Raw genomic sequence first — 26,494 nt, 5'->3', positions numbered from 1 at the left:
CTCACCTGCTCCTGCTGCTTTCATGGATCTTGGCTTTGCATCCTTTCTTTATTGGGGAATAAATGGACCCTTCCCAGGCTCCCCTTCCCTCCCGAGAGGCTTGACCCTGACAAACGCTCATAAAACAAACTGGACAGGCAGGAAGCAAAGAAATATATAAAATGGGGAAGAAAAATTACATTTTCTTATATTCAATGAGTCAAAGAAACTGCTGCCAAAAAGCCAAAAAAGAGGCCCAAGTAAGTATAAAAAAATGAAATCAGAGATGGGGATGTAGCTCAGTTGCAGCATGGCTTAGCACGAACAGCCCTAGGCTTTATCCCCAGCCCCAAAGTAAACAAACAAACAAAAATGAAACCACTGTCAATCTTGGCTATGGTGAAGTTTTAAAAGACACAATAAAACCATGTACTCTTTGGAAAAAATGATAGAGGCAAACCCGGACAAATGCCAAAAATAAATAGGTAGGTTCCTTTCGAGGAAAAATAAAAATAAAGAGTTGCAATGAAAACAATGCCGAGATTCCACTTCACTCCAGAAAGAATGGCTGCTATCATGAAATCAACCAATAACAAATGCTGGTGGGGTTGTGGGGAAAGAGGAGCCCTGCTCCACTGCTGGTGGGAGTGTAGACTGGTGCAAGCACTGTGGAAATCAGTATGGAGATATCTCAAAGAACTAGGACTGGAAGTCCCATTTGACCCTGCTATTCCACTGCTGGGGATCTTCCCCAAAGATTTAAAAGAATCATACCACAGTGATATATATGCGCCCATGTTTATAGCAGCACAGTTTGTTATAGCTAAAACTTGGGAACAGCCCAAATGCCCATCAACTGGAGAATGGATAAAGAAAATGTGGATTTTTTAATAAAATGGAGTACTACTCAGCCATAAAAAATGAGAAATTAGAGACATTTATAGCTAAGTGGATGCATATTGAGGCAATACTCTTAAGTGAAATAAATAGGACACACATGTGTAAATACCAAATAGTTTCTCTGGAGTGAGAAACTGAAAGTGTAAATAAGGACTAAATGTATAATAGGTAATGTGAAATAGGAAGAAAAGGGGCAAAGGGGAAGGAAGTGGGAGGGCTAGGGGAAAGGATAGAAGGGAATGGGATTAATATGAGAAAATGGAAAAATAGGAACAAAATCTTTGCAAATAGGGAGGACTGGAGGGGTTGAAGGGAGGGCTGGGCAAGGGTGAAAAATAAGAACCAAGAGAGACTATGTAAAGGTGCAAATTTCCAATGATGAATGTCATTATATTGTATACCTAAAATGTACCAATGATTAGAATGAATAATTGATAATGCAAAATAGGAAGAAAAGGTCCAAAGGGGTAGGGGTAGTGGGAGGGGCAGGGGAAAGGAAAGAAGGGAAAGGAAAAATGATGAGAAATGGAAAAAATGGAAATAAAGTCCTTGTAAATAGGGAAGGTTGAAGGGCGTGAAGGGAGGGCTAGGAATGGGGAAAAAATAAGAACCAAGATGCATTATGTAAAGGTACAATTCCCAATGAGAAATGTAATTGTGTTGTATACCTACATTGTACCAATAAAAGAATTTAATCCAAAAAAAACTAAAGAGTTGCAGAAGGAACCCTAAAAACAAAGCCAGACTGCACCCACTGATGGCTCTGCAGATTACCCCTGGCCTCCTCTTCAGGCCTCCATCTCAAGTCCCATAACAAAGGACAAAGTGTCCTTTGTTTAGCTCAAAAGACACACACACCAAGTAACCAAGCCTCCTAAATCTGATCACAGATTCCCCAAGGTCAGAAAAACACCAGATAAGAAAAATAAAAAGGACAATTCTAATGTTATTTTTATTTAAAATTTTATTGTGATCTCCGTTAGCCTACCCCTTTATATCCTTCTGGGTGAAAACAGGTGCAAAGTCTGAGCTTCATGATACTCTTTTCAAATTATTTCTTAAATCCCCAAAAATGTGACTTTTGAAATTTCGGAGTATGAACAGCCCAGGACAAGGGAATACTGCGGACTCACCTTACAGGCCAGCTTCCCTGTTTATTCATGGTGAATGAGAAACCTTTCCATGAGGTCAGAGAGCATGTGTGTAAGAGCAGAATGCCTAATAATGACTTCTACCCTCTGCAGCCCCATGAAATGTAAGGAACATTTTAGGCAGGCTGAAAGGAGAACTTCAAAGACTTGTGGTGAAGAGGAACTCTGTCCTAAATTCCTAGGAAAACCTGACAGGTTAAGCCTGACAGGAGATTCTATGTGCCAGGCTAATGCATTCATGTCCCCAACATCAGAGTCTCCTTCAAGGGCGCTGTGTTCCAGTCCTCTTTGAACTGTCCCTTCTGGCTAGAATAAAGGTTTTGAACATCATCTCTTTCCTTTATCTAGTTGGAGACCTCCCTCTCTCTCTCTCTCTCTCTCTCTCTCCCTCTGATTTTTAGTAGAAGAATAGCATGTCTTTAAAAACTTTATCATCTATTTAAAATCTACCTTGTGAACAAATCCTATGCATGCAAATGATTATGAACAGTTCCTCACATATTCAATATAGAATTTTTAAAGTGTTACACAAACTTTGAAAATATTGTATCTAAAGGTATTTCACACTGAATAAATTTAGAATGTATTTAATTCAAATATTTTTAAAGAATTTTAGCAAATGTTACTCATGAAACTTCGCCGTGAATTGTAGTATAAGAAGATGACTCTGCTTAATTGGTAAGAGGCTGGTAGCTGTCCACTCTCTGCAGAAGTGTGTCTGAGTACCCAGGGGAATAATACCTGGAAAAGAAAATCTGCCTTTAGATTCTCATTCAAGATTCAGCACAGTTGGCCAGAAGAGTCTATGTAAGGAACTGATGTGAAATAATACTATGAGTGAGGCCTCGCATGGACCCTGGACAGCTAGATTCCAGGAATGCTTTATGCAGAGACTCTCGAGGAAGAGAGAAGCAGCCCACAGCACTGTGCTGAGCCAATGGTCTACAGGACATAAATGTCACGGCAAAGGGGACAGTTTCCACGCCAGACTTCAACCCTGTGACAGCACCTTATTGCAGAGACTTTATTTTTACCACATCAAGTGACTAATGCTGCTTTAAAAGTCATAACTAATAGACTTTTTTCAAAAGTTAGACCACACACTTATCATCGCTAGTCAACGTCTGCATTCTGCTTCCCTCACAAATCATTTTTCAGTCTATGCTTTAATCAGATCTGGTCATCCATTAAAAACAAAACTTCATATTAAAAATCTAATAAGCAGCTTGCAAATATTAGCATTATATAAACCTAGGAAATTAAGCATTTTCATTGGTTCTTGTACATACATAGCACTAGAAATTTATACTTACAAACTAATCATTTTATGAAAGATTTAGTAGGAAAGTATTGAATACACTGATCAATAATGCACTGTAGGATGTTTGCTATGCCATGAAAATAACTCGCATGCATATAAAAACCTGTCGAATAATACTTGGCAGGCATTCTAAAATACATAAGAAATGGATTTGAAAACCTAAGGTAGTTATAATAAGCCCCTCGAAAAAGTTTTTCCTAGATAAATTCTAGTGTTAGGGACCCACTTTGTCCTTTATCTATTTCTATGTACATTCTTGATTTGAAAACTCCTAGTGTGTATTACACTGATTTTTTCTGTTATTTATCAAAGTAGGCCAAACAGTAGTGTGCTGATACACAGTCATTGTTGACTAGAACATACATACGTGTATAAAAAGCTAAAGACTATTTCTCCTCAAAAGGTCTGCTGCCCTTGAAAAGACTGACTGTCAACAGGGTGTTTCTTCATAATATTTCACACTGAGGAATTCACAACTGTTTCTCCCTCAGTCTGAGTTAAATTTTAAAGCCTCGCACACCTGTCTAGGCCTTATAAATGTGTCAGACATGAGACAAGTATTTTTTATATAAATGCAACAGGTAGATTTTTTTTAAATCTTCAAAAATCATGCCATTTAAGTCCTGAGGTTGACACTAGAAAATACGTCAAGTGTGTTTGAGAAACTAAATTTTTATATTCAATTAAAATTTTAAAACCAACCTCCAAATCAGTTACTAAAAAATGTTTGCTGTGTTTGAAATAACTTATGAGTCTACTTTTTCAACTGTAAATTTTATATAATCTAAATATAGGTCAAATATACCCAGTGAAATAATCTTATGTAATCATTTAAGATGTACGGGAAGTGATATCATTAATAGCATTGATAAATGTTATGTTGATTACAAGCTGAAATTATAATATTTGGATACACTGGATTTTTAAAATCATTACATTTTATTTATCCTAATTCATTTTACTTTTTAAACCATGGCTACCAGAAAATGTGAAATTACACACATTGCATGCATATTACATATATCCCTACTGGGGACTGTTGATTTAAAATAGCAGCCCCAATAAATCAGCTAGGATCTACCAATAAATCTTGCAGCTTTACCTGGCTCATTTCCAAGCGAACTGCCATTGCCTTACCTTTTTCCCCTAAGGCCTCAGAGACTTCATGGTCTCTAGGATCCCCGCAAAAAGAAAATGTGCTCTCTGCTTCCCTCCCTCACCCTCACGGTCAGAATACAGATATGCTCAGCACAATCTAACTTCCCATAAATGCGTACAGACGTTTGCATTTCAGAACGCAGATGGACAAATAAATACATCAAGTTGTCCATTGAGGGTCAGAAAGCCCCATTCCAACTAGAGTCTGTCTGGTGCTAAGGAATTCAAAAGTAGCTTCTCATCGGGAAAGTGTGGCATTCTCCCTTAGTAACAGTACTTTATTTTGCTAGAGTCAATTTGAATCTAACCAGAATAATCTTATTTAATCATTTATTTCTGCAAAATAAATTAAAAGTTGCTTAATATGTATTTTGTCATCAAACAAATAGTGAAAACTGAAAGTGGCTAAGCACTGCTACAGTTTCTCCAGTATTTGTGTAAAATTAAATTTTATTTACTTCATAATGCGTAACTAGAGAAAGAAAAATGAAACGAGTTCCAAAAGAGGAAAATAAAACAATCTTTTGAAGAAGGAAAAATGACCAAGAAATGGAAGGAGGAGAGGGGGAAGGGAAGAAAATGAAAAAAAATTAAGATGTGTTATGTTCACGTACAAATTCCTCACAGTGAATGCAACCATTATATAACAAAAACGTGTACTAATAAAAATCATGAAGAAATATTTATTGGAGTGAATTCCTCCTGTGTATCAGTCCTTTGGTTAAGCACAAAACTATTTTTAAGAATAAAATGATTTCCATTCACATATACAGCTGTGTGCTTTTAAAATCAGTATCCTGTTAAAGCTTCTAAGCGGGACACAGCGGCATACACCTGGAATCCCAGCACTCCGGAGGGACCTCAAGTTCCAGGCCGGCCTGAACTAGGCAGTGAGGGCTCAAAACCCAAAGCAGATAAATTAATTAGTTTTTTAAAAACCTCTGATATCAAATAGGAATGATAAACAGATAAAAGTTGTAATTTATATATAACACAAATTTTAATAACAAATTTACATTTTCTAATATTATTGAGAAGAAAAACAAATGTAAGATTAGAAAAATATAAGTAAATATGCCTTTTATTTACATGCTTTGTGGGCATTTTCAAGACTCAGTAGTTTTAACATTTTTAATTTTTTCTTGGTAACTTTGCTTTTGAGGAGGGGTTAATAAAATACTTCTCTAGCCTTACAAGAAGTGAATCTTCAGTTTGGCTTATACTTCATGTTCTGCAAAATGACTCCATTTACATTTTAAAGACTCATCTGAGCTGGGGACGTGGTTTAGTGGGACAGCCCTTACCCAGCATATGTGCGTCTCTGGGCTCCTCGGCGCTGCAAAAAAAAATCTCGGAAATTTTTGTCATGTTACTTCCTGCCAGATTACTGTACGGTTACTTGCCTATCATAAAATATTCATTTTTTGCATTTAGAGAGTAACTTTCATTATGCAGTATCTCTTTTCTACTTATAATACTTCCATTAATGTGAATGTGAGCCTGAGAAAAGCGATATGCAGGGATCTATGAAAATCAGAACGTACAGGCCTCTTCTAAGTCAGGTATTCATAATTTTTAAATTGTTAACTTAATTTGAACTCTGTATTGGGGTATTCTTTGGTAAAGCATATTTTAGTACAGACATGTCTCAAATGATATTCCAGATTGATTTGCAAATGCATGTTAATGAGAACATAATTATTGAATTTAATTTGCAAGCAGAAAAGGAGATCAAGCTAGAAATAAAGATGCACATGGCCTCACAGAGTACTTTGAAGTTCACATGATGTCACAGTGGCTATGCAATCCAGATTTGAAAGCCCAGACACTACATTTGCTACTGACCTCCTCAAACTGCATTTTCCTACCTTACTACTTCCTCTGGGTAACAGTTGTTAATACTGTTGATGTATTCTTGAAGGAGAGAACCAGGATCTGCTTGTATCTCTTGAACTTTTTTAAGTCCACCACTTGTTACAAAAAGTCGACGAGCTTTGCTATCATGTGGCAGCACCTTGAAGAGTGAAGCAATAAAAATGTCAGGTTTTCTTTTCCATGTTGGATTATAGCTAGTTAAAAGCAATAATTTACCTGAGAAAATATAGATAAAAATTTATGTCCAATAAACCCAAAACATGAGGCCAAATCTGCTGGTGATGGAGGTGCAATGCATTCTTTGTAGAAATACATGGACTTTTTATGTTATGGAGATGGAATGGGGCAATGAACGCAAGCAAAGGAGACCCATGCGGGATGTAAAATGTAAAGTTACTCCCACTGCAGGTCTGCCCACCCACCACCTACTAAATTAAGGGCAAGCTCCTTCACACAGTACAATGGGTCCTTTGCCACCCAGCTCCCAAATACCTCAGGCTCCTACCACCAGCCTCCATCTTAAACTTTGCATCAATAACATCAAAGCGTGCATGATGGGCCACTTCTTGCCTGTGCCTGTGCTGTCTCCTGTCCCTAGGATGCCTTCACAGCTGCCACAAACTTCCTCTCTTTTGCCTCGTTAATACCTATTCTTTGTTTAACTTAACTCCAGTGTTACCTCCTTAAGAACCATTTAAGAAAGTAGAAAATTCTTCAAATATTCTCTAAGGCACATTTATAAAAGTAATGATATACATTATGACCTTTATTTGACAATGGCTAACTTCCACAAATCCCACTGGTTTTTTACTTATTTTGAACTCCTTTTTTTATATTCCTTTTTAAAAATTAATTTTACTGGTACATTTTAGGTATACAATATAATGGCATTCATCATTGGAAATCTGTACCTCTACATAGTCTCTCTTGGTTCTCATTTTTCCCCCTTCCCCTGCCCTCCCATCAACCCCTCCATCCCTCCCTATTTACAGAGACTTTGTTTCCATTTTTTCCTTTTCTCATATTAATTTCATTCCCTTCTATCCTATCCTCTACCCCTCCCACTTCCCCTTCCCCTTTGCCCCTTTTCTTCCTATTTCACATTATCTATTATACATTTTGATCCTTATTTACACTTTCAGTTTCTCACACCAGAGAAACTATTCGGTATTTACACATGTGTGTCCTATTTATTTCACTTAAAGAGTGCATCCATTTAGCTATAAATGTCTCTAATTTCTTATTCCTTATGGCTTAGTACTCCATTTTGTTAAAAACAAAACAAAACAAAACAAAACACATCTTCTTTATCCAGTCTCCAGTTGATGGGCAGTTGGGTTGTTTCCAAGGTTTAGCTATTACAACCTGTGCTGCTATGAACATGGGCGCACATATATCGCTGTGGTAGGATTCTTTTAATTATTTGGGGAATTAGAAAGAATTATTTTGAACTCTTAAAAATGATTAATGTTTATTTTTATAGTAAGTTCAGTAAAACTAGTATTATTAGGGTAAACTATAAAATGAAACTTTCAAAAATAATGTCAATTGCTCCTTTTTAAGAGCTGATGATTCTGTCTACAGATGATACACTCAGCCCATATCCCTTCTCCCTCTTAGACAGTCAAATTAGGTAGCCACTTTCTTACCTAGCAACCAAGAGTACACAAAAGGAAAACATTGATTTTCTCCTTGCAGTAATTTAGTCTTTTTTGCATTATTTGTTTATATCTCCCACACACCATATAGCTAAGAGACAAAAAATGTTTCACTATTTTCTTGAAAGAAAGCAGACAGGACGTGTGCATAAAACACAGAACTGTGATCAGCGGTGGCTTTGGCAATGGAAAACCTGTTTTCCAGTAGCAGTGGAGCTTGAGGGTCAGCCAAGCGATTGAGGGTCATGGAGAACACTCAGGGAGCTGAAGACTAGGAGGAGAGTGTATTTCAGATGCGTGCCTACCCTGGGCCTACTCAAATGTGGGGCCCATATTTAGGGTTTACTATTTGTCAAATGTAGGGTATAAACTGCACTACCACATTCATGTAACATTATAACTGACTATTCAAATAAATTTGTCCAATTCTATTGTTAAAAAAATTAGCCTTAACCATTTGCATGTTTTGTTTCTTTAAAACAACCTCTTAATTTTTTGCATTTAATATATTCCTGGGATTGATCTAAACTCTTAACATACAATGTCCTTTTTAATCTTTACAGTGAGCCTATGAAATGAGTACTTTTCCCATTTTACAGGTAGCCAAACTAAGGTTTAGAGGTCAAGACTGTATCTAGGAATCAGAGCTGTTAAGTTAGGGATCCAGGCACCCCAAGTCCTGACCTGTGAGCATTTCCACTTGTGCAGACCTCTCTCCCTCTCTCCCTCTCCCTCTCTCCCTCTCCCTCTCCCTCTCTCCCTCTGCCTCTCTCCCTCTGCCTCTCTGCCTCTCCTCTCTCCCTCTTTCCTCTCCCTCCCTCTCTCCCCTCTCTCCCTCTCTCCCCCTCCTCTCTCCCTCTCTCTCTCCCTCTCCCTCTCTCCTCTCCCTCCCTCTCTCCCTCTCCTCTCTCTCCCTCTCTCTCTCCCTCTCTCCTCTCCCTCTCTCCCTCTCCTCTCCCCTCTCCCTCTCTTTCTCTCTCCCTCTCTCCTCTCCCTCCCTCCCTCCCTCTTTCTCTCTCTCTCTCCCTCCTCTCCCTCCCTCTCTCCCTCTCTCCTCTCCCTCCCTCTCTCCTCTCCCTCCCTCTCTCCCTCTCTCTCTCTCCCTCTCTCCTCTCCCTCTCCCTCTCTCCCTCTCCCTCTCTCTCCACCTTTCTTTCTCTTCTGTTTTTTTCTCTTTCAGTATTGGGGATTAAGCCCAGATCCTGTGCATTAAGTACATCTTCAGCCCTTTTTAAACATTCCTAAACAGGCTCTTACTCGGTTGTCCAAGTGAGGCCTGAATCTGTGACCCTCCTGCTGCAGTCTCTCAGAGTGCTGGGATTATAGGCATCCACTACCCTCACCAGCTTCATTATTTCAAATCCAATATATGGACATGGTCTAACTGGTTCTTGACACCTCAGGGTCACCGGCCTGACCGTCCATGAATGTTCAACGCAATCGTTCTCTTTCATGCCTTGCTGTCTGTCTGTCTGTCAGTAGTCAGCTGAGCTGGTGGTGCCCACTTCTGGCAGCTCAACCTTTCTACCTTACGATGCTTTCGACCAGCCAACCTGCAATGATGTCAGAAATGTGACCGCTCTGCTGGTTAGAAACTGTTCATGAAAACGTCTGTGGTTTTTTTTGGAAACAACCCAAGTGCCCATCAACTGGAGACTGGATAAAGAAAATGTGTGGGTTTTTTTTTATAAAATGAAGTACTACTCAGCCACAAAGAATGAGAAACTAGAGTCATTTATTGCTAAATGGATGCATATCCAGGCCATACTCTTCAGTGAAATAAATAGGACAGGACACACATGTGGAAATACCGAATAGTTTCTCTAGTGTGAGAAACTGAAAGTGTAAATAAGGAGTAAAAGGTATAATAGATAATGTGAAATAGGAAGAAAAGGGGCAAAGGGGAAGGGGAAGTGGGAGGGGCAGGGGAAAGGAAAGAAGGAAAAGGAAAAATTACGAGAAAAGGAAAAAATGGAAACAAAGTCTTTGTAAATAGGGAAGGATGGAGGGGTGAAGGGCGCACAGGTAATGGGGAAAAATAAGAACCCAGATACATCACGTTCAGGTACAAGCACCCAGTGATGAATGTAAACACCCGGTATACCTAAAATGCACCAATGAACGGATCTAAGGAAGAAAAGAAAGTCAATGTGCCCCAATGACTGACTGGCAGCACCTCCAGTAATGTGCACGGACTTTGTGAACCACATTTCCGGGGCTCGAGACCCTTTGCTTTCTCTTGTCAAGAGCATTGCTGGGCTTCCAGGTGGGTGGAACTAAAAGACACTGGAAAAGTCACCAGAAGTCACTTTATCACAATAAAGTATTTGTATTAGGAGGTTTTCAAGTATTGACATAGAATTTGCTTCCTGGGAACATAAAAAAAGTACAGAGGCCGTAAGAAAATACAATTGAGGAAGAAGTGTTTTATCTGTATGTAGACTTTACTTGTGTTACACTTGTCGATATAGATTGATGAGAGTTAAGTAGTAAAATCCAGAACTCCATGTTACAGAAGAAAACAAGCTAACAGAAAAAAGAAAACAGACAAACACGAGGTGACAATAATTTTCATTTTCCTCCCCTTCTTTCGGGCAGTAAGATGAGAGTGCGTATCTTACCTTACTGAACTGTCCCAGCACATGCTTCAGAATATTTGGAGGAGCACCGTACAGAAATGGCTCCAGGGCTGGTAAGTAGGTGCATTTTGGTAGGATGCCCTTTATGGCTTTTTTACACTATTGAAATATAAAGCAAAAAGCACACAAAAGTGAGTAATCAATGAAAGCCAGATAAGAATTCATGTCTCACATCCCTGGAATTTAAAAATAAAATCAAATTTGCTGGTCTCACCTGCAGTCGGTTCACTTGTAAAAACAGTTTTCTGGAAAACTTTAATTTTTTATTGGTTTTATCATAGAGTACCCCACCAGTTAGTTTCATGTTAAACCTCACAATGTATGGTGTATTACCGAGCTCTTAAAATAGCTATGAGGAAATTAAAATTATAAAGCATAAAGTCCTAAAATGTAACTTAATACATACTTGACATCCTAGTATGAAAATCTGTACATAAGAAATTACGAGTTAACTAATATAGCCTATTTCTTCCAATCAACAAATATGAGAAAATAACTTATTTTTCTGGAGAGTTTCATTATCAGGTATTCTGTATGCTCCAAAAGATATCATGGCTTGTGTGCATGCAGTCAGAAATGTCTACTGTGCGCATTACTCAGTGTCATCTGCAGATTGCTGTCATGGCTTATGGGTAGAAATTTCTCCACTCTAGAGTGGAAGTAAAACAGATAGGATCGACTCCACTGTTCAGAAAAGATCCTCTTGACAGTGTGGAGTGGATCCCCACAGCCAAGCATAGCGAACCCATAGCTTTCCCACCCCTCCTCTGGCACCTTCCGCATTTCCCATGACACCAGGTAGTGCTGGACCCTGCTCAAGGGTCAGGGAAGAAGGTCTTCATTTGACTGTAGGTGTAGCACTTCCCTGCAGCCAGCTCTAAGGCCATGGCTACTTGTGATTTTGTTTCTTTGTATTACAAGCTGTCCCCTTCACTTTAGAAGCTTCAAGTTGTGTTTGTCCACAGGAATTTTCCACTAGAATTCCACACTCTCTCCAAGGCCTTAGCCAACATGGTTTTCTGGGATTATGATCTTGTTACTCAATGTTTAGCAATGCTCTTGAAATCAATTCATATCATAAATTTTATAACAGATAAATGTCTTAAGTGAAAACATTCAGCGCATTTGAGCTGTAATTTAAAGAATCTCTTGAATTTAAATTTTTTTAGAAATCCCGATTGAGCATTCTGGTATAACCTCATTTTTTTCATTCGTTTACTCATTTATTTATTTGGATTTTTGAAAAATTAATTTTATTGGTACATTTTAGGTATACAATATAATGACATTCATCATTGGAAATTTGCACCTTTACATAATCTCCCTTGGTTCTTATTTTTCCCCCTTCCCCTGACCTCCCTTCAACCCCTCCACCCTTCCCTATTTACAAAGACTTTGTTTCCATTTTTTCCTTTTCTCATATTAATTCCATTCCCTTCTTTCCTTTCCCCCACCCTTCCCACTTCCCCTTCCCCTTTGCCCCTTTTCTTCCTATTTCACATTATCTATTTTACCTTTTAGTCCTTATTTACACTTTCAGTTTCTCACAGTAGAGACGGTATTTACACATGTGTGTCCTACTTATTTCACTTAAGAGTATGGCCTCAATGTGCACCCATTTAACTATAAATGTCTCTAATTTCTCATTTTTTATGGCTGAGTAGTACTCCATTTTATAACAAAACAAAACAAAACACATTTTCTTTATCCAGTCTCCAGTTGATGGGCACTTGGGCTGCTTCCAAGTTTTAGCTATTACGAAGTGTGCTGCTATGAACATGGGTGCATATATATCACTGTGGTATGATTCTTTGAATTCTATGGTGAAGATCCCCAGCAGGGGAATAGCTGGGTCAAATGGGACCTCCAACCCTAGCTCTTTGAGGTTTCTCCATACTGATTTCCACAGTGGTTGCACCAGTCTGCACTCCCACCAGCAATAGAGAAGGGTTCCTCTTTCCCCACAGCCCTGCTAGCATTTGTTATTGGTTGATTTCTTGATAGCAGCCATTGTTTCTACGGTGAGGTGGAATCTCAGCATTGTTTTCATCTGCATCTCTCAAATGACCAGTGATGTTGAACATTTATTCATATGTTTATTTCTCATTTCTACTTCTTTGTGTGAGAAGTGTCTGTTCATTTCAGATGCCCATTTTTGGATTGGGTCTTTAAATTTGGGAGGTCTGTTTTTTTAAAATTCTTTATAGATTCAAGATAGTAGGCCTTTGTCTGAGGGACAGTTGGCGAAGATTTTTTCCCACATTGTGGGTTGTCTCTTCACACTGTTTGTCATTTCTCTTGCTGTGCAGAAGCTTTTTAGTAAGAAGAGATCCCACTTGTTGATTGTGCTAGTTCATGGGCAACTGAGGTTTTGTTCATAAAATCTTTTCCTACCCCAATGTCTTCAAGAGTTCTACCTAACCTCTGTTCCAGCCGGTTCAGCATTTCTGTTTTAATATTTAGATCTTTAATCCATTTTGATTTTCGTTTAGTGCATGGTGAGAGATACAGGTCTAGTTTCAATCTTTAACCTCTTTATTTCTTGGTGCCTTTGTCCTCCAACATTGTTTCATAAATTAACTAAAGAAGGAATGTAAGAAATGCAGCCCAACTCTTTGTCACTAGTGTAATTTGGAATTAAACTCTCAAATCCCAACACCTCTGGTTATAGCATAACTTTGTGAACCATCTGAAGTCTTAGTGACCTTCACAAGCCACAGACTTAACTGCCATTGGGGACAAGGCCTAGTAGCTGTGTATCAGAAGCCATGTCACTATACCATGCAGGCAGTCCTACTCTACTAGTTTCAAATTTATGGCATATTGTCAAGTTATTAGTCAAGAACTCTACAAAGGAGTCTGATACTGGAAATTCACTGAACTTTGCTATGCTTCATCTGGAAGAAATTACTCAATTTATGACTGTGTTTTCATGCATAGGAATGTGTGTTATGATTAATAATCAATTTTATTAACCAGCATGAAAGAAATATTAAGACTTTCTTGTAGACATATACATCTATTTTTGAACTTATTATATTTTTATGGTTTTACTGGAGGTATAATTTTACATTTCATAAATTCACTCATTTTAAGTACAAAATACAATGTTTAGTAAATTTACAGAATTATGCAATCCATCTCAACAACCTAATTTCAGAACATTTTCATCACCCCAAAAAAGAATCTCATGCCCAGAACTCTGTATTCCTCCTCTCACTTAGCCCTACAATCTCTAGGCTACTACTCCTCTTTCTGTCATAATTTTGGCTTTTTTAGACAATCCATATAAATTATATCATACAATATGTGAATGTTTGTACTTAGAATCTTTTACCAAGTACAACGTTTGTGAGTTCCATCCATATGTAGCATGTGTTGATACTGTTTCTTTTTACTGTCAAATAGAATTGTATTATAGAGATTACCACATTTTGTTCATCCATTCACCAGTAGATGGACATGGGAGCTGTTTTTACTTTGGGCTCTTATGAATTATGCCATTGTGAAGACTTATATACAAGTCTTTGTATAGATAAATTGTCTTAGTTACTTTCTCATTGCTGGGACAAGATACCTGACATCTACAAGTTAAAGGAGGAAAATCTTATTTTAGCTTATAGTTTTTAGAAGTTTCAGCCCATAACTGGCTGTTTCTAAGGCAGGCCAGCATGGCAAAGGACAGACAGAAGAGAAAGGAGTTACAGCAAAGCAGGCCAGAAGCAGAAGTCTTCCTTCTGCTTTTCCTTTTTTATTCCACTCAGGCTACAAGCAATTGGTTGGTGCCATTCACACCCACGGCAGGACTTCCTTCTTCAGTAAATCCATTCAGTCACACCCAAACCACTCAGAGGACTAATATAGTATCCCACACCCATGATCCAGCCATTTCCCAAAGCCCCACCTATGAGAACATGAGGCTTTGGGGAGAGATCCATATGTAAGCCATAACACAAGTGTTTTAGTTTTTCATATCTAGAAGTAGGGCTGTTGAGTAATGATGACAAATTTATGTTTTTATTTTAAGAAATGGCTAAAATATTTTTCAACATGACTGCAACATTTTACATTCCCATTTGCAATGTAAGAGGTTTCAAGGTTCTCTATATGGTGGTCAATAATTGTTACTGTCTCTTATTAATAACAGAATTCTTGGGGATTTGAATAACCCATTCTAGTTTTGCTTTATATTTCCCTAGTGACCAATGATGTTGAACATCTTTTCATGCATCAGTGGTCATTTTTATGTCTTCTTTGATGAAATACCTATTCAAACTGTTACTTATGGACAATACTTTAAGGAATAAACACAAGACATAATTAAAAGATCAGAGTTAGGAGAGGTAAATGAAAGGTAAATTATATAGCTTCAGAAATACTCCAATGGCTTACATTTAAGCACCTCAAATTATTTTGGACTCATTTATTTTTGAATATAAAATGTAGCAAAGGTCTCAGCAAACTCTAACTCCAAAATCCTATTATTTAATTCCCATTTCATAGGACAACAGAAATTTTTTTTAGGACAACACAAATGTTGAATACAATAATCAGACACTCATTTGATAAACAACTTTGCACCTACAGATCTTTCTTTAAAATACAGCACTCATGGTTAGAGACAATGGTAAGTAATTTTAATTGTTCTAATAAATTTGTTTTACTGGACTCATAAAAGGAATATTATCCATAAGGAAATTAAATATTTTAAATTATATATTTTTAAAATGAGTCAAAATCTAATAAATCTTCATAAAACTGCCCTTACTTTCATTTGCAGATCCTCAGAACTTTCTGTTGACATGTACAAAGAGAGCAGAACTGGCAAAGTATGCGTGACAGCCCGTGCATGTTCTGAAGTGTGCCGCCCAATCTGTCCTAAGGCCCAGGCGGCGGCAGCCTTAACATGATCCTCTGGCTCTTCTGAGAGGCAGACTGACAACTGGGGTACACCCTGCAGCAGTGATCAAGAGAGCAAGGCTTATAAATCTGGAGCAGGATTAGAGAGTCTTCCCTGTCTCTCAAACATTAGAAGAAATCATTTCAGCCTGGATCTTTTTTTCCTAAATGGTGCAGTAAATGAGCACATCACAGGGGCTGTCATTTCTTAAGTCAATAAAATGACTAGAACTAAATTACCTTAATTATCTACTTTGACAACCTGACTTAACTAAAAATAGCTATTTCCCACCAGATAGGGGTACATTTCACCAAACTACAGATGACATAGATGAGGCAAAACCATATTCCACTGTGACAAACTAAAAATGTTTAGGAACTTAAAAAGTTTCACTTTCCGTTGTTAAAAAAAAGTTAACTTAGAATCTTTAATGGGATTACCTTTTTGTCAAATATTTAAAAATCTGAGAACAATAGTAGACTTGAAATGAATCAATCTTTTGCTCCAGCCAGTTATATTTTATAATCCAAGGGGGATTAGAACACCTTACTGCAATAACCAGGAGAAATGAAGCAAGAACTCACCTTGGAAATGATCACTGCCATGGCCAGGTTCTCAGAATGAGCAGCCACATAACCGAGCATCATGATGCCAGGCAGCCGTGTGTTCCCTCTGCAGGACCCAATGCAGTCAGTCACTGAGGCCACCCCTCCTGCGTTAACGACCAGCTGTGAAAGCTAAGAGGCAAGAACAAGAGCTACATAATCAGCACAGAAAGCATAAGATGACCTTTAGCTTAGCATGCTTATGCTTTACTTAGGATCTTAAAACAACTGGTAAAATTGAAATATCATTAGAGAAACTACTATATTTATTAAAAGAGGCATAAAATATAATATACTGCCATTTCAAATACACAAATTTCTCGCTGTGACAGACTTTACTCTGTGGTTCATTTTTTAATCCATCAACAGCACAACTTTTATCCCTAGTATAACTGATGTCAAAATTCTTCACCTAGACATTAAGCCTAGGGCTAGTTCAGAACTAGCTAACCACTGAAAGCCCCGATCACAATGTGTGAGTATGAAGCAGATTAATCACTCAATGGCAAAAGACAACATCAGACTGGAAATATGCTAACCTAATTGCCTCCCCTTTGCACTGTCATTTGGAAAAACCTAAACTAAATAAAGATGTTAAATGAAATAAAGAAAAGAGGACTTTAACATATAATGCATGAAAACTGATTAGTCCAAATATACATCGAAAAGACACCGCTTCAGAATCAACGTGGGTTTGTCTCGTCACCTAAGAGCTCAGAGCTGAAGCTTGCTGTGTAAGACCAGCTCCTAGAATGGTCGGACAGGCCGGATCTCTGTGTCTGTCTCAACCTGGAGGTCTAATTTCCTCTCTACTCCCAGCTGACATAAAACGATACAGAGGTCCACAGTGTAGAAATGGAAAGCTGGAAGTGATTGGACACAGATTCAAACTCAAACTCCATTGATATAACCCAGTGGTTCTCAACAGAGGGGAATTTTGTGCACTAGGGAACATCTGCAATGTGTGGAGACATTTCTGACTGTCACCTCTCGGGGGAGGGGTGCTACTGGCATCTGGTGAGCAGGGATCCTGCTAAGGGATGATTCTGCAGTGCGTAGAACAGCTCGACACACACACAGTTACCTGGTCCATAATGTGGTTACTACTGACAATGAGAGAGCCCGACCTAACCCGACCATGTAGCAAAACCTTGGGGCCCCTGAAACAAACTGATGCTTTCTTTAAACACTAAAACTGTGTGTTATCATATCTTGAAGCTTTTTAAAAATCTTTTTTACCTCGGGCGTATGTTTTGCAATCTCTCTAATTAAAGTGCAAGCACTTTTCTTCACATATTCATCTTTGTCCTTCAGACAGGTAAGTACAACTGGAAAAATCTCTGCTTCAACAACCATTTCTGCCAGATCCACAGAATGTTTTGCAATTTGACCGAGAGCTGAAAGGACCTGGTGCTGTTAAGCAGAAAACACATCAAAACATTACTATGTGGAGCCCACTAGTTCATTACAGAGTTCAGATGTAATTTAAGCAGCTTTATACATGTTCAAAGTCCTCTGTAAAAAGGAAAAATGAGATATCTAACAGAGCATTCCAAGTTTTGAGGCTTTCACAACCTAGTCTCATACTCATCTTTTTAAAATTCTCTAATTTCCAAATTAGCTCTGTACTATTAAAAACTGTACTGCCGGTGATTAAATAATATAACCACTGGAGGAACACTATTTCTTGTGAAGCTTAATTTGTGACATATGTGGTAACAGTATAAAAATGATTAAGCAGAACATCTTATTTTTAGCATGATATTAACACTATTTCAAAGAACTTTTCCACTGCATAGTTAACACTTATAATTTTTAAATTCTAGAATATAATTATTAGAATACAAAGCATAATTGATTACTGTTAACTGAAGTATGACCATTGTCATAAGAAACTTGAATATTTCAGTGGGAGCCTAGAAAATCTTCAGTTTCCTTCCAATCCTGAGATTTGATTTCTTATTTTAATTGTTGATGCTAACACTGATGCTACTTTTAACCTTCAACATCACACATAGTTTTCCCAATCACATCTTCACTGCCCAATACTTACAGCATTATTTCACATATTAAAATATCAGTGACATAATGTGTTCGTGTGTTCAACGGTGATTTACTAATTACGTTTTAGCTATATAATTCGAATCTGTACACATTTCCATTTTGCTAGGCTGTAGGAAGGCTGGTTTGTTTGCTGCTCCACTGCACTGTAAAATACCTTCAATTTAGCATCGGGGTTGAGGATCATCTGGGCTAAGTGAGCAATAGCTCCTGCGTCCACGACTGTCTGTGCTAGCTCTGGAGAATGCTTGGAAATGTCACTGAGGGCCAAGGCAGCAATCCTTTTCAAAGCAATTTCCGGCTCCTGGATACAGAGTACTAAGAGAGGAACAGCTCCCGCATCCACCACAGCTTGTGACAGCTCTGTGGGCCCAAGAAAAGTGAGTGAGAATGGGTAACTGGGCCTCACCCTGACAGACACAGCGGAGGAGAAAGACCACAGTGTACATCACGCTCAACATCTGCACTTCCAATCAGTCCTCCTGGTTTCAGAAACCTTGTGGACCAGTCCTGGGCTGAAAAGAGCACAGGTCAATCAATGGGCCTCTGTTTACATGAGCACGTTTCAGGTGGATTAGGCTGAAATGGCTTGTTCTTCTTTTTTTTTTAATGAGCACAAACAGATGTCAGCTGTTTAAGCTCTGACAGTTCTGCACTTCTCAATAGGCAAGCATTTTATGTATGTTTACAATAGAAAGAAAGTACCTAAAGTTTACCGATGACACAAATTAGGCAGTATTTTGTGCTATTTATGGGCAAACATTAACATGAATAGTGTGCCAATAATGTCAATTTTAAAATTTCTTTCATCATATAAGATTAATATTTAAAAACACTTCATATAAAATGAAAAGCTGTTTTCATTGTGCATTAAAAAGACTTTCAAAAATGAGATTTGCAACTGAGCAACATACTTTTTTATATATAAATGTTAATGTTTACATAAGATATATATCTAATATATATATTAGAACATTTTATTTGGCCTGCAAAGCTCAATCCCACTTCACCATGACCCGCTGCACCCTTTCTCTTCCCCTCTTTAAATTTCCCTTCTGCTCAGGTAAACACTGAAATGTAATCCAAACAACCTGGCTGTCATTTAAAACTGATCTCTCATAATGTACAAAAGCATCCATAAAACCCCATCTACAGTTTACCAAGCTGAAAAACTGGATTTACTTAATACATTTTCCATTATGCTCCCTTACCTGCATTATGTCGTGAAGTACATCCAAGTGCCCAGGCTGCAGCTTCTTTGACTCCAGGGTCAAAGTCTTCCAAGCATATCACCAGTGCATCCAGGGCTCCGCAGTCCACTATGGCCTGGGCTCTCTGGGGAGAGTGTTTACCAACTGCTCGCAACACAAAGGCAGCCGCTTTCTTGTAGAAACGCTACCAGGGTAAGAGAGACCAAACCCAAAATGAATTGTGCACTCACATACACAAAATCTAAAGTAGAAAAAAGGAACATTAAAATGACATTAATATAAATAAAGCTCAATTGTTTTTGAATACAAAAGGTGCAAAGCATCCTGCAAAGTCATTTTGATTATTTTTTAGTCCCCAATTGCTTCCATTCAGTAACTAAACTGAAAACAAGGTCAGTTTTAGATTAGATTTCAAATGTTTTACTCTAAAGCATGCACTTTAAAATTCTACAGAATAAAAGATAGTGATATTCCACAACTTCATAAATTAATGGTACTATGCATCTGCATTACACAGAAAGGCACTGTTTGACTCATGGGTCCTCTTGGATTATTAGCATGTGTAAGTAAACTCTGTCAGCTGAAGAGTTCATTTTCTTTACTTGCCCTCAGTGTCTAAGCATAGTTTCATGACCTCAACTAATATTTCTGGTATCCTGATGGAGACCACCCTGAGCAAGCTGCAAATTCATAAATTGGCTTTTCCTAATAAAAGTCTGAGTCTGCCTATTATCCCACAATGGCTTCCCTGAAGAGGCAGCAATTGGTGTGTGGGAACAAAACAACTCCCCAGGCCACTGGCTACGGCAGAGGTCTCAATGATCTGTGACACTGTGACATCTTGGATGGCAGCTAAGAGCGGTGTGACTTATACATAAAACTTCCATAGAGGCGGAAATTAATCTCTGGCAAGAAACAAATTTCCCATTAATCTATGAGCTGTTCCTGCTAGAATGTCTCATTCCCTTGTTGCTACGACCCTGCTCCAGTAAGTAAGTGTTCTCCACTCCAATTTCCTGCACTGCCCTTACCCCTTCAAAAAGCTGCCTGTGGCAAGCTTCAGGAGATAGTGTCTTAGCCTGATGAGAGCTCTGATCACCCTGGGCCCCTATTTCTGCAGTAAAGACCTTGTCTTTCCTGCTGCCATTCCCTTGGTCAGGTGATTGTAATAGCCATGCTCCACTTAACAATCATCATATACACACGAGGCAAAACATCCATGAAATGTTTTTAAACTTCGCCTGGAAAATAAATAAGCCAAACAATGGGATATAAACTATTTGTCTCCTCTAGAAATGGATTTTTACAAAGAGAAAAGCAAATTACCATTATGTGAATTTTATAAATTCCTCTATATTTATATTTCCTGTACATAAATTTTATGATTAAAAAATGAGAAACTGAAACTGACATACAAGAGTTTCTCTTCCTATTGTTATAAAAATCAGTTATAGGAGTATTTTAACCATAACTGCTGTTTTATGATTAAAACAACACAGTAATAGTCCCGTAACTCTTTTATTAATAAAATCCATTAATCTACATTCTGAGTTTCTATTTCTTTACAATGACAACTAAAAAGTAACTAGGTAACTACTAACCATATCAGCAACTACTTTGGAAGCCTTCTATTGGGCTAAAATAGTTATATAATAAGAATTACAGGAGACAGAAAAAACACAGGTATATTTTTAACACATTATATCTAAAAAATCATGTATGTTGCTATTCTGAGAAATATGCTATCTTATTACCAATGTTTTGATGTGCCATGTTGTCCTTAGTTTCTTAAGTTAAGGAAATAACCCAATTTCCACTAACTTGTTGTAAGAATTAGGGTAAAGTTTTCAAGTAGCTTTCCATAGATTTTCTTTTAATAGTATAAAAAATACATTTATTGTCAGTACTTTCAGCTAATCTGACCTTGTATTTGCAGAACTATCAAATTTACATTTTACTGGTTTCAATAGTCGCTATTAACTACAGTGCCTAGAATTCATATTTTCTACTTCTCTTTCTCCTACTTTTTACTTCTTCCAAATTTATAATCCTCCTCTCTCTTATTCATACTGAAAAGAATCACTTAAAAAAAAAAGTAAAACCACAGGACTTTGTACCTCATAAAGAGATTAAACCTGAGACATGATTTATAGGCTGGTAGGTGAAAGAGACATAAGCTTGTGAATAATGTGTTGTGTTCTGAATGACTCTTCACTTTTCTGCCTAGTATTTTTTGTCTCTTTACAACTAATAGAGGACCTCCTATGTTAGACACAAAAACACAAGACCCTGTTCTCAAAGAGAAGAGTTAAGAATCCAAGAGGAAGGATGTCTAACAGTATTTTATAGAGAAAAAACATCTACAACAAAAATAAAAGTTTTGGGATTCCTTGTGGAGACATTAGTAAATGATTCTAGAATCTATAAAAAAGCACATTTAGGATTTATGTTTTAAATTCCGGTAAAATACATATATCACAAAAATGTACTGCTTTAAACTTGTAATTCAATGGCAAGGAATGTTTTCATGATGTTGTATATTCACCACTATTTAGTTCCAGTATATTCTCTTCACCCCCCAAAAATGCCTTTAAGCAATCCTTCTGGTTCTTTCTCCCAGAAGAGTCACCAATCTGCTTCTGTCTCTATGGATGTCCATATTCGGTATATTTCATCTAAACAGTATCCCATAATACATGGCCTTTTGGGTCCTTCACTTGGCATGATGTTTTCTACGTCATCCATGTTACAGCATTTATTAATACATTACTCATTTTTCTGACTGCATAATAGTTTGTTGTACATACACACATTTCATTCATCCACTCATCTGCTGATAGACTTGGGTTCCTTTCACTTTTTGGCTAATGTGAATAATGCTACTTTGAATATTTGTGTACAAGCTGATTTTTTGTGCGCTTGTTTTTTGCAGGACTGAGAATTGAAGCAAATGTCCTGTGCATGCTTGGTAAGCACTCTACCACTGAGCTGCATCCCCAGCCCTTGTTCTGTGTATCTTGATAAGTTTCCCACAATGGCCTGGAGCTTGTGATTCTCATACCTCAACCTCCTAAGTAGCTAGGATGTTATGATAAAATAGCAAAGTATAATCAATAGTCCATGACCCCCAAATATGGCACAGCATTATATAGGAAGGGAACATGTTGGGGTATGTTTAGACAGGGTTAAAAAGAGTAGACATGCTTATTTACTTAGTAAAAACTGCTTTATCAAACCTATTAGGCACATTCTCTCCCTTCTGCCTGCTTCAAGGCTGTCTCTCAATACAGTACCAGAGTTCATCTGCATGTATAGATTGCTGAAGGCAACTATTTGCTTGCCTAGAGCCCTACAGTCTTCCCTAAGACTGATCCTATAACACTTTAAAATTCCTTTATACAAAAATACTGCTTAGTTTACAATTCCTCAAAAATGTTTAAATCAATTACAGTAGACCCTTGACTTAGAACTCAATCAGTTCCCGAGGGCTGTTGTAACTTAAGTTGGTAGTAAGTCAATACAGCTGAGATCTGGATGTTTGCCTGGATACACGCTATAGATAACAAGAGGCAGATGAATCTTTCATTAACCTAATTACCTCAAGTTGTTTGTGTGTCAGGCTGGTCATAACTTGAGGGTCCACTGTATCTCCTTACAATAACAACAAAGACTGCGTATAATCCCCCAAACAAAATAACCTAAGAAATAGTATGCACAGTTAAGAGAATTTAAGGTTGTATTAACATCCTAATAATTATAAAACCTACAAGGTTATGACTGTGTGCAAACTATTGATTTTTTTAGAAACCCAAAAAGAATAACATTTAAGTTTTTCTTTAAAAAAAAATTCTTACATTCTGCTCTGCCAATGAATAAACAAGTTGTGGAAGAATGTCGCCCTTTACAACTGCTTCTGCTAAGTCATCGCTGTAATTGGCCAGTCTCCCAAGAGCCAAAGCAGCAGTCTGTTGGATTGTTGGGACCACATCGAGAAGAAGAGGCCGCAGCAAAGATATCACACCTGAGTTAAATTATGAAAAGCAGAAATCAGCAAAATTTAAATTAAAAAGCAAGCACACAATTCAGTGCACATTTGCAGACAAGAAAAGTAAGGGTAAAAATCAGTAAAAACAAAAATGTACACTAAAATCTAGTGGATTTTAGCTTAAAAAGTGGCTAATGGATAAAGATACAAAATCATACAAGCTGTAATTATCAAACAAGCAACACAGCATGGTAATAAGAAACTCTTTAGGGTTAGCCAAGAGTTAAAAACCTCTGACTCGGCAAGTAAACCGCTATGTGACCTGAGAGGGCAGTTAGGAGGAACACAGAGTGGGTAAGGTATGCGGTATGATGCCCAGACTCTGGCCAGCAGGAAAGGGGTTGGTAGATTTTCCCATGAACCTTTGCAGATCCTACCTCAAAAGGCTTATTTCAGGTCCTTTCTTCTCAATGAAATCTTAAATTTGGTCTTCTCTCTCATTCCAACTGAACATACAATTTATTTCAGAAATTTTATCATGATCTATCTCAGACCCAAGGGGGTAAGGAAGGCCATTCAGCTAGGGACTCACACTCATAAAAGGCTGCATAAATATTGTTGTCAATTAAATTCCTTGAGATAAGAAAGTATACTGTATTACTAGCTCTCATAATATTCATCCTAGGATTGACTATGTAATAGGTATATCACAACAATAATAAAAGTAACTTATTTATTAAACATTCATCATATCTAAGCACTGTTCTATGGAATTTTTTCTGTATTAATTCACTTCTTTCACAACCAACCTATGAAGGAGACCCGATTATTGTCCATTTTGCAGATGAAAAAATTGAGGCTGAGGAAGGTTAAGTAATTTGCACAACTAGTAAATGGTAAAACAAGGTTAGAATTCAGACAATCTATTGATAATTATTAAATATTATCCACTGGAAATTGAGGGGATGGGGAAAGAGATACTAATAATAGTTACACTTTGGTTATTTTACTAGATATTTTAACTCTTTATATTAACTTTGTTTACTATAAAGTCTGCAAAATCACCAAGTTCTATTTCTGCTTTACTGATGCTGCTTAGAGTCTAAGACAATGACAGAATTCAAACTGGAACAAAGTGCCCTCAACTTTCTAAACCTATACCAGTTTATTAAACTCATTATCTCTTGTTTTTACAATCCTATCTTGGGGACACAAAAACAAATATTACTAATATTCTTTTATCATCTTATATCCAGAAACATTTAAAATAGAAATAAAAACTTTTCTAATTACACATGAGATTAGATCAACAGAGATAGTATCATCAAACAACAAAGCTTTTCAGTTTCCGGTTTCGTTCAGTCATCGTTTTCATGTCACAGGTCGCTGAATCAGAACATCCTCCGAGGCCCAGAGCTGCCACGTGCGAACGCCACTCTAGCTAGTGAGCTATGGGTGGGACAGAGGTCCGGCTCCCTCTGGAGTCACAGCTCACGTGAGATGAGGCCAATGTTTGTAGATGCCTTTATATTATTATCTGCACTTGATAGAGAACTTCCGAAATCGCACAAGAAAAAGTTTAAATCACAGAATAAGGTACTAGAATAAGTACCAAATGTTGACACAGGTTATTTCTGGAAAGTTGGATTTAGGAGAATTTGTTGAAGCCAGGAACTCCTTCAGTCCCAGAAGTTTGCGAAGGTGAGGCCAGAGGATTACATATCCAAGTCCAGCCTGGGAAATTTATGGATTTAGCTAAACTCTATCTCAAAGTAACAAACAAAAAAGGGCTGGGGATGTAACTTCTTACAAAAGCCCTGGGTTCAATCCCCAAGTCAGGGGAAGAAAAGGATCTCTTTATAGTTTGCTTTATTACCTCATTATTGTTGTTATACTGTGGTAAAATATAAACAATATAAAAATTACCACTCTAACACTTTTTTCTTTTCTTTTTAATTTTAACTTTTAATTTTTTATTAAGTTTATTGGTACATTTTAGGTATAAAATACATTTATATACATCATTGGGATCTGGTACCATTACATGAGTATCTTGGTTCTTATTTTTTCCCCTTCCCCTGCCCTCCCTTCACCCCCTCCACCCTTCCCTATTTACAAAGACTTTGTTTCCATTTTCTCCTTTTCCCATTTTTTTTCTTTTCCCTTCTTTTCTTTCCCCTACCCCCCCCCCACTTCCCCTGCTCCTTTAGACGTTTTCTTCCTATTTCAATTATCAATTATACATTTTGATCCTTATTCACACTTTTAGCTTTTCACACCAGAGAAACTTCAGTATTTACACATTTGTCCTATTTATTTCACTTTTATTAGTATATGTTTGCAGTACATAATGATAAGATTCATTGCAGGGAATGGGTATGTGTATATAACACAACTCAATTCTTTTTCTTTCCCATTTCCACCACCCTCCCTTTTATTTTGCCAGCATCAGATTCATCTATGTATGTCATTATAAAGTTAATTGTCATATAAACAGATTAACAACCAGACTAATAGGGCAAAAACATAAAATACATAAGACAATTCTATTAAATCAAGGTACACTTTTACATACATTATTCATGCTAAATAACAATAACTTTTTCTCTCTCTCCTTTTCCTATTATCTGTTTTTTGTTTGCACTTTACTTCTATACTGGGTTTTTCATATCATTGAAACTATATGATATTTAAGCTTATGTGTCTGATTTATGATCTCAAGGTGCATTGATTTTCCTGCAACTGACTCAAGTTTATGCTTATGGCAGAGTAGTACTGCATTGTGCATAAACACTATGCTTTCTTTATCCATTCATCTGTTGATGAATGTATAGGCTATTTCCAAGACTTAACCTATGATGAATCATGCTGCTATAATCACAGATATGCCTACATCTCTGTAGTATGACGTCTTTAATGGGAAGATACCAAAAAGGGGAAATGCTGGGTCAAATGGAATTTCTAGTTTTAGTTTTTTGAGTTTACTGATTTCCAAAATGGTTGTATCAGTTTAAATTCTCACCAACAATGAAGAAGGGTTTCTTTATACTC

At 37.4% G+C, this 26,494-nt stretch overlaps 1 protein-coding gene across 9 annotated transcripts in view; it reads right to left on the bottom strand.

The window, feature by feature from the left end:
- Window positions 1-26,494, bottom strand: part of Spag6 (sperm associated antigen 6) — a 65,132-nt gene that overhangs the window by 22,394 nt on the left and 16,244 nt on the right. For 4 of the 9 annotated variants that reach the window (XM_004859872.4, XM_004859875.4, XM_004859876.3 and 1 more), the window contains 8 exons: window positions 23,313-23,479; window positions 19,459-19,642; window positions 18,405-18,610; window positions 17,426-17,599; window positions 16,166-16,318; window positions 15,450-15,635; window positions 10,664-10,780; window positions 6,378-6,523 (listed from right to left, as the gene is read on the bottom strand). In XM_004859872.4, the coding sequence (XP_004859929.1) occupies window positions 6,378-6,523; window positions 10,664-10,780; window positions 15,450-15,635; window positions 16,166-16,318; window positions 17,426-17,599; window positions 18,405-18,610; window positions 19,459-19,642; window positions 23,313-23,479 (1,333 nt within the window). Of the gene's footprint in view, window positions 1-1,823; window positions 2,772-6,377; window positions 6,524-10,663; window positions 10,781-15,449; window positions 15,636-16,165; window positions 16,319-17,425; window positions 17,600-18,404; window positions 18,611-19,458; window positions 19,643-23,312; window positions 23,480-26,494 lie in introns of those variants that run through there. The other 5 variants (XM_004859873.4, XM_087207267.1, XM_087207268.1 and 2 more) reach the window with 3 other exon arrangements.

This window comes from Heterocephalus glaber, unplaced genomic scaffold (assembly GCF_053883595.1).
Source record: "Heterocephalus glaber isolate CG9 unplaced genomic scaffold, H.glaber_assembly_v1.0 deba00000768, whole genome shotgun sequence".
Taxonomy (NCBI): Eukaryota; Metazoa; Chordata; class Mammalia; order Rodentia; family Bathyergidae; genus Heterocephalus; species Heterocephalus glaber.
This window is presented reverse-complemented; position numbering and strand designations above follow the sequence as displayed.